Source organism: Falco punctatus (assembly GCF_963210335.1).
Source record: "Falco punctatus genome assembly, chromosome: 16".
NCBI lineage: Eukaryota > Metazoa > Chordata > Aves > Falconiformes > Falconidae > Falco > Falco punctatus.
Genome location: NC_137596.1, coordinates 1,135,536 through 1,147,786, shown reverse-complemented (window position 1 = coordinate 1,147,786; position 12,251 = coordinate 1,135,536). Strand labels below are relative to the sequence as shown.

The 12,251-nt window shown below is 68.2% G+C and overlaps 2 protein-coding genes across 8 annotated transcripts; both read right to left on the bottom strand.

Moving 5' to 3' along the window:
* Positions 1-26: 26 nt before the first annotated feature.
* TAGLN (transgelin) lies at positions 27-3,435 on the bottom strand. 2 transcript variants are annotated; one of them, XM_080366817.1, is made up of 5 exons: positions 3,279-3,435; positions 1,463-1,662; positions 1,151-1,328; positions 959-1,061; positions 27-714 (listed from the first exon to the last, which is right to left on the bottom strand). In XM_080366817.1, the coding sequence occupies exons 2-5, from the start codon at positions 1,640-1,642 to the stop codon at positions 573-575; spliced, it is 603 nt and encodes a 200-aa protein (XP_080222943.1). In that variant the 5' UTR covers positions 1,643-1,662; positions 3,279-3,435; the 3' UTR covers positions 27-572. The 2 variants fall into 2 exon arrangements, with proteins under 2 accessions (XP_080222943.1, XP_080222944.1); XM_080366818.1 differs by having other exon boundaries at positions 1,463-1,644; positions 3,279-3,378.
* Positions 3,436-4,266: 831 nt separating this feature from the next.
* Positions 4,267-11,848, bottom strand: SIDT2 (SID1 transmembrane family member 2). 6 transcript variants are annotated; one of them, XM_080366799.1, is made up of 28 exons: positions 11,221-11,847; positions 10,886-11,007; positions 10,580-10,741; positions 10,417-10,462; positions 10,217-10,318; positions 10,055-10,138; positions 9,722-9,833; positions 9,510-9,575; positions 9,304-9,397; positions 9,114-9,169; positions 8,821-8,832; positions 8,592-8,663; positions 8,439-8,513; positions 8,145-8,207; positions 7,615-7,736; positions 7,457-7,530; positions 7,296-7,362; positions 7,082-7,155; positions 6,839-6,962; positions 6,626-6,743; positions 6,417-6,553; positions 6,226-6,334; positions 6,065-6,141; positions 5,893-5,939; positions 5,449-5,554; positions 5,229-5,339; positions 5,041-5,154; positions 4,267-4,956 (listed from the first exon to the last, which is right to left on the bottom strand). In XM_080366799.1, the coding sequence occupies exons 1-28, from the start codon at positions 11,437-11,439 to the stop codon at positions 4,894-4,896; spliced, it is 2,628 nt and encodes an 875-aa protein (XP_080222925.1). In that variant the 5' UTR covers positions 11,440-11,847; the 3' UTR covers positions 4,267-4,893. The 6 variants fall into 6 exon arrangements, with proteins under 6 accessions (XP_080222925.1, XP_080222922.1, XP_080222927.1 ...); XM_080366796.1 differs by having other exon boundaries at positions 6,065-6,334; positions 11,221-11,848; XM_080366801.1 differs by lacking the exon at positions 8,821-8,832.
* Positions 11,849-12,251: the final 403 nt, after the last annotated feature.

Below are 12,251 nucleotides of genomic sequence, written 5' to 3'. Positions count from 1 at the left end.
GAGGAAGAAACCTCATCAGGCCACGCTAGATGAATAACCTTTTAATTTTGACAAAAACGAAGTACAAAACCGAGGCCAATTTTCTTTTCTCCCCGTTCGCAAGGGTCGCTGCAGCAGTGGCGCGGGGCTGCGGGCAGGCAGGATGGCTCCGGCGGCTGGGGCACGTGCCCTTCCCACCCCCCGTCCCAGGGATGGCGGCAGGGCACCCATGGGTGCCAGCGAGCGCGGCAGGGGCAGGGCCAGCTGGCGGTGGGGATCGCAGGGGTGTGCGAGGCCGGGGGGCAAGGGCTGCCTGGGGCACGGCGCGAGCGTGGTGGGGCTGCCCCCGTGTCCCCGAGGCTGGGTGCGTCACCATGCGCGGGGGCCACGGCTGGGCGCGTGCTGCCGTTGCTTGCGCTGAAGGGTCGGTTGGGCTGGCTGGCGTTTTCTTTCCAATAAATACCAATCGGTGAGGGGCGGCCACCGGTGCTTGCGTGGCTGCAGCACGCTGGGCCGGGGGGAGCGAAGGCGGAGGTCCCGGCTGGGGCTGCTCTCCCGGCAGCGGGAGGGCTGGGGGCGGCGAGGGGGGCTGCCTAGCTGATGATCTGCCGGGGCCGGCCGTAGCTCATCCCCGCCTGTGATGCCCCCTTGTTGCTCCCCATCTGTAAGCCGATGACGTTCTTGCCCTCCTTTAGCTGGCTCTCGGTGAACTCCCGCTTGTGCTCCTGCGCTTTCCTGTGGGGTGGAGGGAGAGGCCATATGGCACCTGTGCCCCCCCCAGGGCAGCCAGACCTTCATCCCCAGGGTGCCAGCAGCCTCCGTGCCCCAGGGGTGCCCCAGCCGCCCACCCTTCCCCTCCAAAAGCTCAGCATCCTGCATCCACGTGCTCCAGGGCACCGCCGGGCAGTGGAAAGAGCCCACCCCAGGCAGCCACAGGGGCTGGGGGTCCCTATGCCCGGGCCCATGCTCCTCCACTTACTTCATGAACCAGTTGGGGTCCCCATGGTAGTTCCCGTCGTTCTTGGTGACCGCCAGGCTCCCCAGGGCCATCAGTGTCCTCTGCACCGCTGCCATGTCCTTGGCTGCCGAGGGACAGCGGCGCGTGAGGATGGGCACAGCGCAGCGGCCTCAGCACCCCCCACCTCCGGCTGCCCCCACCCCCCACCCGCACCTTCAAAGAGGTCGACGGTCTGGAACATGTCCGTCTTGACCACACCATAGTCCTCGGCCGCCTTGAGGAACTGGGCGATCTGCTCCATCTGCTTGAAGACCATGGTGGGGGGGGTGTCAGGGATCTTGACAGGCTTGGAGCCGTCGGGGTAGAGGCTGTTCACCAGCCTGCTGAGGACCTGCCGGCAGAGGAGAGGCTGGGCTCACAGCACCGCAGACGCCACTGGCTGCGGGGCCCCCAACCGGCCACCCACCCATCTCTGGGGCCGGTGGGCGCCGTGGGTGCCCGCCCCCCCCCCCCCCCCCCACTTACGATGCCATTCTTCAGCCAGACCTGGAAGCCCAGGCGGCCTCGCTCGGGGCGACCCACCGCAGCCCCGCACTGCGCCACGATCCACTCCACCAGCCGGTCCTCCAGCTCGTCGTCGTACTTCTTCTCAATCTTGGACTGGACGTCCCTGCTCAGGCCGTATGACGGGCCCTTGTTTGCCATATCTGCGGTGGGTAGGAGACCTGGCAGCGGGACGGGGACCATCAGGCTGCGGAGATGCTGTCCCCCTGCCCAGGGACACCGCAGCCGCCCCAACACCCTGTGGCATCCACCTCTCGTCCTGGTGCCGTGGGGATGTGCCCTCCTCCCAGCTCTTCCCTTGCCACACCACGGCCCTTCAGCTCTGCCCGGGAGCACTGGAGGATGGGCGCATGGCCAAGATCCCCCCAGCCTGCCCGGACAGAGGGTTCCTGTCTCAGCAGAGGTGCCTTGTCCCCAGTCCCCAACTCAGGCTGTGCAGGAGAGCAGCCTAATCCCCATCCCTGCCTGCTCAGGGTTGGCACTGAGGTCCCTGGCATGGCTGTGCCCCGCAGCTGGAGCAGCTGTGCTGCCCCACGGGCGCTGCAGAGCAGAGGGGTCCAGGTGGCAGGGTGACTGTGGCACGGCATGGTGGCCATGGCACGGCGGGGTGGCTGGGGCACGCTGGCCGTGGCGCTGTGGGATGGCCTCGGCACAGCGGGTCCCGGTGCCGAGGAGGAGCGCAGGCGAGGCAGGACCACGGCGGGAGCCGTGCCTGTGCCCTTGTAAGGGCATGCGGCGGGCAGAGATGGCAGGTAGCTGGCTGCAGGCAGGGCTGGAGGATGCCAGGGAGGATGCCAGGGGGGACTGGCACTGTGAGCTGGCAGCCAAGCCCTCAGCGGAGCTGGCCTCACCCACCCCCCCGGCTCAGCACCCTGCTCAGCATTAAGCCACTGAGTGCCCGGGCTGCGCTCTCGAGGAGCTGTGTGCTCGGTGCCTGCACCCACAGCCTGCCCCAGGTGGGCTCACCCCGACGGCCAGGCAGATGCACCCCGGCGCCTGCAGGACAGGCTCTGAGACCTGGCACAGCTCGGTGCAGCAGAGGACGCTGAGCCCGCTTGCTGCTGGTGGTGCGGCAGCCCCCCACGAGCCCCACAGGCAGCCTGTGCCCAGGTCCCGGGCACTGCCAGGCACGTCCAGCAGAGCCACAGCAAGCTCCGCTCCGTGCCCTGGCCGCCCAGTGCCCCGTGCCCTGGCCCATTCCGGCACAGGGGGAATGCGTGCAGACCCCAGCCTCACCAGTCATGGCTCCCCTGGCCACACGGCAGTGTCTGTTGGCCACCAGCTGCCCCCGGCCCCGCAAGCCAAGTGCCCCAAGGCATGGGGCAGAAACGGGCAAGTGGGGGCTTGACTGACCCCCCCCTCCACGCTGAGCCCGCAGCCGCACAGCCCCGACGGCAGCACAATCCTGAGGAGCAGGAGCAGCACCGAACCCTGGGCAGCACCCCCAGGGAGCCACGTCCCCAGTCCGAGCACCGGTTTCCCCTCACCTGGGGAGCGGGGTTGCAATCCAAAGAGCAGCATCCACATCCTGGGGAGCGTCACCCCCATCCAGGGAGCAGCATCCCCATCCCGGGGAGCGGCATCCCAGTCGGAGAGGTAGAATCCCCATCTAGGGAGCAGGATTGCAGTCCCAGGAGCAACACCGACATCCTAGGTGTGGGGTCCCCATCCCGTGGAGCAGCACCCCCATACCAGGGGGTGGCATCCCCACCCCGGGCCCCCTCCCCACTGCACTCCCCCACCCCCCACCCCCACCCCCCGCTGCAGCGGGACTTACAAGCAGCTGCTCACGGAGGCGAGGGGCGATGCTCTGCGCGGGAGCCAGCACACTGCACAGCTGGGAAGAGCTGACCCTGCGCTAAAAGGCCGACGCCAGGACAGTGATGTCAGCGCAGCCGGGGGGGCAACCCCCCCAGCCCTCCCTCCCGGGGCGCGCCAGCCCCGCGGCGCATCATCACTCCAGCCCAGGCACCATATTTGGGGAAAGACTCCGAAAATCGGTGACTAAGGCCCGTGCCCAAGCATTCCCTGCGTGCCTCCACCCCAGTGGGTTTGGGAGCAGGGAGGAAGCGGGGCCGGGGGCTGATGGAGTCAGTCCTTTTATAGCCAGGGCCGCAGCCGCCGCAGAGGGTTTCTGCCCTGACTTCATGGCTGGTTTCCCCATGTGCTCACCACTGGGGAGCTGGGGCAGCCGAGCGGGGCTCCCCGCAGGGCTGCCATGGGGCACAGCCACCCGGGCAGCACCCACGGCTGCGGCGTGCCCTGCTCAGCCTGGCCAGGGCAGCGAGGCTGCGGGTATCCCGTGGGCACCGTGCCTGGGCATCCCGCAGCCGGCCCCGGGATTCCTGCCGCCCAGGCTGGCAGCAACCAGCTGCAGCGGGCCAGGGCACCGCGAGGCATGTAGCAGCCCTGGGATGCTACGGGGAGTCCCAGGACCCTTGCTGCCTGTGAGGTGGGACCTCCCTGAGCATCCCTACTCCCCCAGGGGCTGCCGGTCCCCCGCACCCCACAGACCTGCCCCCAGCAGCCCCCGTGCTGCACAGGGCGTCTCTGGTGCAGGAGGGCGGCAGCAGCGCTGCCGAGCCCCTGCGGCATCTTCCCTCTCCCCAAGTCCTGGTGGGAAGGAGGAACCAGTGCTGCAGCAGAGCCTGGCTGACACCCGCCGGCAGCAAGGCAAGGCAGAGCCCACTGCCTCTGCTGCCCCCCGAGGAGCCCCCGGTGTCCCCCAGGCTCCCGCTGCCCAGGCAGGAGGCAGCAGGCGTGGGCAAAGTGCAGACACTTTAATTAGCGAGTCCCTTCCCAGCAGACCCACGCACGGAGAGCACACGGCAGCCTCGGTGGGGAGCGGTGGTGGGGGGCACACAGCGGGCAACACCCCCCCGGGATGCTAAAGGAGATGTGAGGGGGGCTGCTCCAGCCACCGGCACCAGCACCGGCACCGCGCCGGAGGCATGGACCCCACCTTCCACCCATACGACTCAGGCACTGAAGAGAGACCCGCACCCATGTGCTCAGGGGGCCACGGGGCTGCGGGCACAGCGCGCACCCCGGCCCTCCACCGTGCCATGGGCGCATGGACACGGAGCAGCAGCAGCAGCACCTTTTCCAGTGTCACTTGTCACCAAGGACGGGTGCCCCAGCAGCCCCCCAGTCCCATTTTTGGCTACGACGAGCCTGGGGACAGGCACGTAGCACCTGGGAGAGACCTGGCTGACGGGGAGGAGGCACACTGGGACCCCCGGGCTGCACGGGGAGGGGGACGGAGCAGCTGTTGGGACCCACAGCACAGGCATCCCTCCCCAGGGGCACACACTGCCCCGGTGGGTCCCCGCTCTGGGGGCCTGCGGCTGGGCATTTGGCACAGTCCCAGGGCAGCGGGCAGCTGTGGGCCCCTAGAAGACGTAGATCTTGTCCCGCTGGACGCAGTCCAGGTCATCGTCCAGCGTCAGCAGCACCTGCGGGGCGAGGGGAGCGGGGCCGCTGTGAGCCGGGGTGGCCAGGGGCAGCCAGCAGCCCCACCGCCGGCGGGCAGCACCTACCAGGAAGGAGCCGAACATGGCGATGGAGGAGAGGAAGTGCCAGATGTCGTGGTCATCAAAGAAGTCGAGCAGGATGCAGTCGCGGTTGTGCTCCCGGGACTCAGCCGGTGTTTTCTGTGGGGGACAGGGGCAGCCATCACCACGCCAGCCCACAGCCAGCCACCCTGCCGCACCGCCTGCCCACTCACCTGCCAGGTGCTGAGCCCCTGGAAGAAGAAGAAGAGGGCGAAGCCCCAAACCACCGAGGTGCCGATGATGCAGAGCAAGGGGATGAGCTTGATGCGCTCGCCGCTGCGGAGCTGCGGGGGAGACCAGGGTCAATGTGCAGGCAGGAGCCTGCAGGGGGGCCAGTCCCTGTCCAGCCCACCCTGCACAGCCGGGCAGGGGGCTGGCAGCCTTGGCTCGCACCTTCATGATGATGTAGAAGGCGAAGTAGAGAAGGAGGTTGCAGATGCCGATGGCCAGCAGGTAGGAAGCGAAGTCATTGGGGCGGACAATGAGGCCGTAGGCAGCGCTGGGGAGGCAGGGACAGGCAGTGGGGTCAGTGCAGCCTGGGGGTCCCCCCGCCTGCCGTGCCCATGCGCCCCACTGTCCCCGAGGCACGCCGGCAGCCCCCGGGAGATTGGGCAGCGCATGGGGACACCAGGGCTGCCGCAGCTACAGGGGGGACCTGTCATGCTCGGCTCACAGCTGTCACAAGCTGGCTGTCCTCAGCCCAGCCCCAGCAGAGGGGACCGCAGCCAGCAGGGCCATGTCACAGGAGCAGGGTGGGGGTGGCAGCAGGGACGGGGAGCGCCGACCAGGCTGGGAGAAGTGTCGCGGGGTCTGGCGTGTACCCAGCTCCGCACTTACAGAGACCAGTTGATGATGTTTCCCATGACCAAGAGCACCATTCGATCCTGCAAAGGGTGAGGGGGGGCCGTGAGGGGCAGGCAGCCGGCCGCTCCAGGGAGGGAGGGCTGCCAGGTGGGGTCTCAGCAGAGCCAGGGACCCTGGTGCCACGAGCCGCGGTGCCAGCACTCACCACGTACATGGGCCCACTGCACTGCCGGACGCAGTCCGTGTACAGCACATGCAGGATCCTGCGCAGGATGCCCGAATCTGCAGGGAGAGGAGAAGTCGCACCGGGGGCACCGCTGCGCTGCCCCCCACCCACCCTGCTTGCAGCAGTGCCCCCCACCTCACCCAGCTTCCAGCGCCCCATGTAGTAGAGCTGGGTGCTCAGCAGCAGGGTGGCCACGATGTGGATGACGGAGAAGACAATCCAGAAGGCTGTGTTCCCCTTGCCGAAGACCTGCGGGGCGAGTGGGGTGGCGGGCAGTGGGCTGTGGGGGTGACCGGCCACCCCCCCCCCCAGTGGCACCCACCATACTCACCACACCAACGACAGAGAAGAAGATGACAAGGGCCAGGCAGGCGTAGGCGCTGTAGGCGCTGGCGTTGATGTCTGGGTGGCGCTTCTGGTAGAGCTTCAGCATGCAGAGCCCCGCGATCATGTACATGAAGGAGGTGTCTGGGGGGGCACAGCAGTGAGTGGGGTGGGGGCAGCCCTGGTGCGAGCAGCAGGGGACTGGAGGACACTCACCGAACTGGAAGTTGGTGTAGTTGGGGCAGACATGGTAGCAGGCGCTGAGTAGCCCCTCCATCATGAGGGCAGTGCCCATGGCGTAGAAGAGCCCAAAGTGCTTGGGGATGCCGCATTCCTGGGGGGTGGGAGGAGAGGGAAGGGAAGCAGGGGGTCCTGGGTGGCAGAGACCCCTGTGGGCACACAGTCCAGCAGCCGCCCATCCCTTCTCACCAGGGCGTGGGCATCATTGCGCATGAGCGCCCGGTTGTAGTTGATCTCCCGCTGCAGGATGATGAGCAGGAAGAGCAAGCCCAGCAGGACGTAGCCCAGGTTGCTGAGGATGTTGTTGAAGGCGCTGCGGGGAAACAGTCCAAACATGGGTGCTGCAGACCCCTCTCCCTCCCTGGGACCCCACTGTGGTCCTGCCCTGGGTGCAGGGGACCCCCAGCCACCCACCACCAGCCCTGAACCCACCTGAGGTTCCCCAGCGGGTGGGCACACAGAAAGTTGTAGTAGCAGATGTCCTGGTTGCCGGTGACATTCACCACCTGAGCACGTGGGCACAGTGCAAGCAAGCGGTGGTAAGGCATGGGGACATGGGGGATGACCAGGGACATCGCCATCGTGGCTGGGGAGCAGCCCCCAGAGCTCCCGGGAGCCCCGTTTGCTGTCACTGTGCCCCACTTACCGTCTGGTAGGTGATGACAAGCTGGATGACAGGGAGAGCGTAGAAGACTGCGATGGTGGCGATGTTCCTGGGAGAGGCAGGGGGGTGTCAGGGGGTCCCTGCCGCCCACCCAAGGTCGGGATACCGCTCCACACTCCCTGTTCCCATTGCCCCCCACTCACCAGAAGTAGATCTGGTACTTCTTCCGCAGCACCCGCTTGTCCTTGCGGGCCAGGTCAGCCACGCAGAGGTATTGCTGGAAGGAGAGGCAGGTGGAGGGCTCACCCCGGCCAGCGGGGAGCAGCCAGTGGGGGGCCAGGGGGCACGGGGCAGGACACACCTTGGTGCGGATGACGTTCTTGTCGTAGTCAATGTCAGCCAGCGTGTCGTAGTCATCCTCCTCGACAGAGCTGAGCGAGTCCAGGCGCGGCCGGCTGGCCACGTTCTCCAGCGACCGCTCTCCTGCAGCCGAGCCGGGGCCGTCAGCGGAGCCCCTTGGCCGAGACCGCCTCGGTGCCCACCCCGCGGGACCCCAATCACCCCCAATTAACAGTTCGGCTGCCTCCCTGCCAACTCACACTGGAGACAGGCTCCAGATCCCTGCACTGCCCCTGCCCCGGGGACACGCACTGGCTGTGCCCACATGGGCGAGCATGCCCCGTGCCACCATCCCCCAAGGGCTCTGCTGGGCTGGGGACAGCTGGGGGCCAGGAGGACAGTGTCCTCCCCTGCCCCGCGGCCCCGCAGGTGCTGCCCTGGCTCTCAGGGAGGGAAGGAGGGGACAGGGGTACTCAGCGCCCCGGGCGCTGAGCTTGGGGCAGGGCAGATTTTGGTGCGATTCGCCTGTCCCCGCCCAGTACCAGCATCTACCCATGGCAATGCTCAGCGGCCTCAGCGGGGCGAAGGGTGTGCGCCGCTTGAACTGCTCCTGCCCTTCAAAGGAAAGCAAGAGTTACCGAAGCAGGAGTGGGGTTGAGCCCTGGGGGGGTTCCCCGGAGCATGTCCGCCCGATGGAGACCCCGCTGTGGGCCTGCAGGGAGGGGCTGGCAACCCAGGGACCCTTCCCAGGAGATGGAGAGGGACAGTGTGGGGATGCTGCCCTGGCGCGCTGGCTCTGCAGGGCTGCGGTCATGCCAGCCACCGCACCGCTGCCCCGGGACTCACCCACGTAGCCGTACGGGACTTCTGCCGAGCCCATGCTGTCCGTGACGCCTTCGGTGCTGCCGGAGGAGCCGTTCCCTGCAAGGGCGGTCAGACCAGGTGGGCACAGCCGCCTGCCGACAGGCTGGGAGGGGAGGGATGGCATGTGGCACTCACCAAAGGAGCCATAACCGTAGCTGTCATAGGGCGAATGGCCCAGGAAGGAGTCAGGGATGCTGCGGGCATGCCCTGCAAGACAGGAGGGTCCCCGTCAGCCACTGGCAGCCTCCTGTGGCACCCCTGGCCCGGGGGCGCGTGGCCATTCGGCACGGGGCAATGCTCCGTGCCCCTGCTCTGGCACCGGAGCAAACGCACAGACAAGGACAGAGCAGACACTGGCACCTACCCAGTAGAGATGCTGGGAGTCCCCAGAAAGTCATGGAAAGAAAGAGACAGAGTTGGTGAGATGCTCGAGACCCAGCGCAGACCTGCCAGCCCCAGCCCCAAGGGCATCCCTGTCCCCCAGACATCGGGCTTTGTCCCCAGGGAGCCGGGGTACAGGCAGGGCTCAGGCAGACAGCAGGGAACTCCTGCAGAACCAAGGGCTTCACCACAAGCTTGAGAGGGCAAAATAACCGGGAACCCCCAGGGAGACCCCCCACGTGCCACTGCCACCAGCTGCTGCCCCCAGCCCCTCACCCGTGTCCAGGCTGGGCGAGTCCATGGCTGCCAGGAGCCCCTTCCTCTTCTGCTGCCTGCCGAGGGAAGTGGCAGTGAGCGGCGCCGTGCCGGCAGCCAGGGGCAAGGGCTGGGGCCCGGGTGGCACAGCACCCATGGGCTCAGCACCCAGAGGGGAGGCTGGCCGGGGCAGCGATGCCCAGGAACTCACCGGCAGCTCTCCCAGCAGGCGATGACCAGTGTGAGGATGTAGAAGGAGAGGAAGATGCCCAGGCAGAAGAGCACACTGCTGACATAGGCCTCCGCTGCGCAGGGCCGGGACAAGCCCTCAGCATGAGCGGCAGCGCCGGGGACCTGCTGTGGGGTCCCTGCAGAGCCCAGCTACCCCCAGCCCCAAACGGCCCCTCCGCAGCTTACAGGTTATGGCAGGTGACACCATCACCTCCAGCATCTTCTGCCGGTTGTGCTGATCCACAGGCTCATCTGGAAGAAGGCATGGGCTGGGGTGGGGGGCTCAGCCCTGCACAGACGCTGCTGCTCACCCCATCCCCAGCACGCCCCCAGCACACAGCCCACAGCAGTGGGGACGTGCTGGTGGGTGGGCGCTTCCCCTGGCCCCCCCGGCGTACCTGGTGCAGCATCTTTGGAGAGAGGGTAGTAGGGCAGAGCCCCCCCACACGCCTCATCCTCCGTCTTTACCACCACCACCACGTAGAAGCTGTTGCTGGGGAAATCCTTCTTCTGCAGTGGCCGTCCCAGAGGGTTGAGAGACAGGGGTCAGCAGAGCCCAGCCAGGCGTCTCCCATGCTGCCCCATGCTGCTGGGGCTGCCTGGGGGGCTGGGGGCCACCCCGGAATGACAGCCTGTGCAAGCTCTGCTAGCTGGTGCTACCTGGCAGCACCAGGGGGGCTGGCAGTGGTACAGCCCCATGGCGCAGCCCCGCACCGTGGCCCCGCACCCACCTGCACCGTGATGGCTGCCTTCTTCGTCATGGTCTGGTACATCCCGATGAAGGCCACATTGTTGTCCAAGTCGTACACAGGGCACTGCGGGGACAGAGGGGCTGTCATCCCCGCCGGGCATCATGGATCGCCTGGACAGGAGACCCCGCTGCCCAAACCTACCAGGATGTCCTGGATGGAGATGACGGAGCAGGGGAAGGCCATGGCCGAGGTCACCTTCACAATCACCGAGTCCACTCCCTCGGGGAACTCATACTTGAAATACTGCGGGGGGGAAGGGCCCGTCACTGCCATGGGGGCCACACTCTCCTCCCTGGGTGCAGCCCCCCCTGCCACGCCACACCATGCCAGCTCCTCCTCACCTGCGGCTGGGCGGCCGTGGCATTGAAGCTGAACCTTTCGTTGGTCCTGCAGAGAGCACAGGGAAGACGGTGACTGGCGAGGGGAGCCCGTGGCCCTGGCACGCAGCCCTGGTGGGCGGTGGGCAGGCATGGAGGGGGACCGGGGACACGGGGCTGCCCTCACCGCAACACAAAGTTCTCCACGTGGGTGACCCGTAGCTTGTAGGAGGCGTTGAGGGACAGCGTGGAGACATCCACGTAGAAGTGCTGGGTCTCCACCTCCGCCTTGGTCTGGGGCTGGCAGAGCGTGCGGCTCACCTCCTGGTATGCGTATTTCCGCTGGTACCTGGGTAGGCAGAGCCGTGCTGCACCCACCACCGCCGAACTCTGCCTGCCGGGACCCCTGCCCGCCCACCAGGACCCCTGCCCACCCACCGGTCCTCGCGGCTTGGCTGGGCAGGGGGCCACGCGGCGCCCCCCCCGTACTCACAGTCCCCGGAGGATGAGCGGCACCTGGAAGGAGACCACCGCCTCCTTCTGCCTCACCACGAAGAGGACGGGCAGGTCCTTGTGGTCGGAGAGGACGTTCACCGACACCCGCACGCCCTCCGTCTGCGGGGAGAGTGGGAAGGCGAGGCGTTGGCTGGGCACCGCCACTGCGGCCGCCTCATCCCCGGTGCCTGGACTTTGCACGGCCATCGTGGCTGTTGAGGCATCCCCGCCGGGGGGACCGTGCCCCCTGCCCGCCCCAGGCCCCGGGGCCGGGGGTCCCGTGGGGGTGTGGGCAGTGGTGGGACGTGGGCAGCGGTCGTGGTGGGTGCTCACCCTGTTCCGGCAGACGCTGTGGTTGAAGGCGTAGATGTTGAGCAGGTCGGCGTCCACCCAGTCGGCGTAGGTGGTGTTGAACTGGGCCTCCTTCTCCAGCACGCGCCGGGGCCCGTGGGGCTGGGGCCGGGGCAGGGTGGGCGGCGGGGTGGGCGGCAGGGCCAGCAGCGGCAGGGCCAGCAGCGGCAGGGCCAGCGCGGCCGCCCCGGGGCCCGGCATCGCGCCAGCATCCCCGGCCGGCCGGGCAAGGTCCGCCGGGGCGGGACGGGACGGGACGGGACGGGGCGGGTCAGCCGGGGCGCTGCCGGGCACCCTGTCCCATGGCGAGCCCCGGGGGCGGCGCCGCTGCCCGGTTGAGGTGCCGGTGATCGGTGTCGGTCCCGGTGCCCGATGCTCGGTGCCGGTGCCCGGTGTCGGTGCCCGATGCCCGATGCTCGGTGCCGGTGCCCGGGTTCGGTGCCTGGGCTTAGTGCCGGTGCTCGGGTTCGGTGCCGGTGCCCGATGCTCGGTGCCGGTGCCCGGGTTCGGTGCGGGTGGCCGGTGCCGGTGCCGTCCCCCCCCCGCGGCCCGCAGGCAGCTGTAAACACGGGCCGGCGGTGACGTCACGCGCGGTCTCACGTTCAAGGCCGGGCCGGGGAAGTGACGCGGCGGCGGGCGGGGCCGGGGGGCGGCCCGGGGAACCCCCGCCCTGGGGAGCTCCTGCCGCGGGGGGAGCCCCGGGGGGAAGCCCCGGCCCGCAGGGCAGCCCGTGTCCCATATAGGACCCCATAGGGGAAGCCCTGCCCCGTAGAGGAGCCCCTGCTCCGTATGATACCCCCTTGGGGAGCCCCTACCCCATACATGACCCATAGGGGAGGCCCTGCCCCATACAGGACCCCACAGAGGAGCCCCTGCCCCATAATAGACCCCACAGGGGAAACCCTGCCCTGTGAAGGAACTCATGTCCCCTACAGGACACCACAGGGGGGGCCCTGCCCTGTATAGGATGCCATAGGGAAGCCCCTACTCCATAGGGTGCTCCCTTGGGGAGC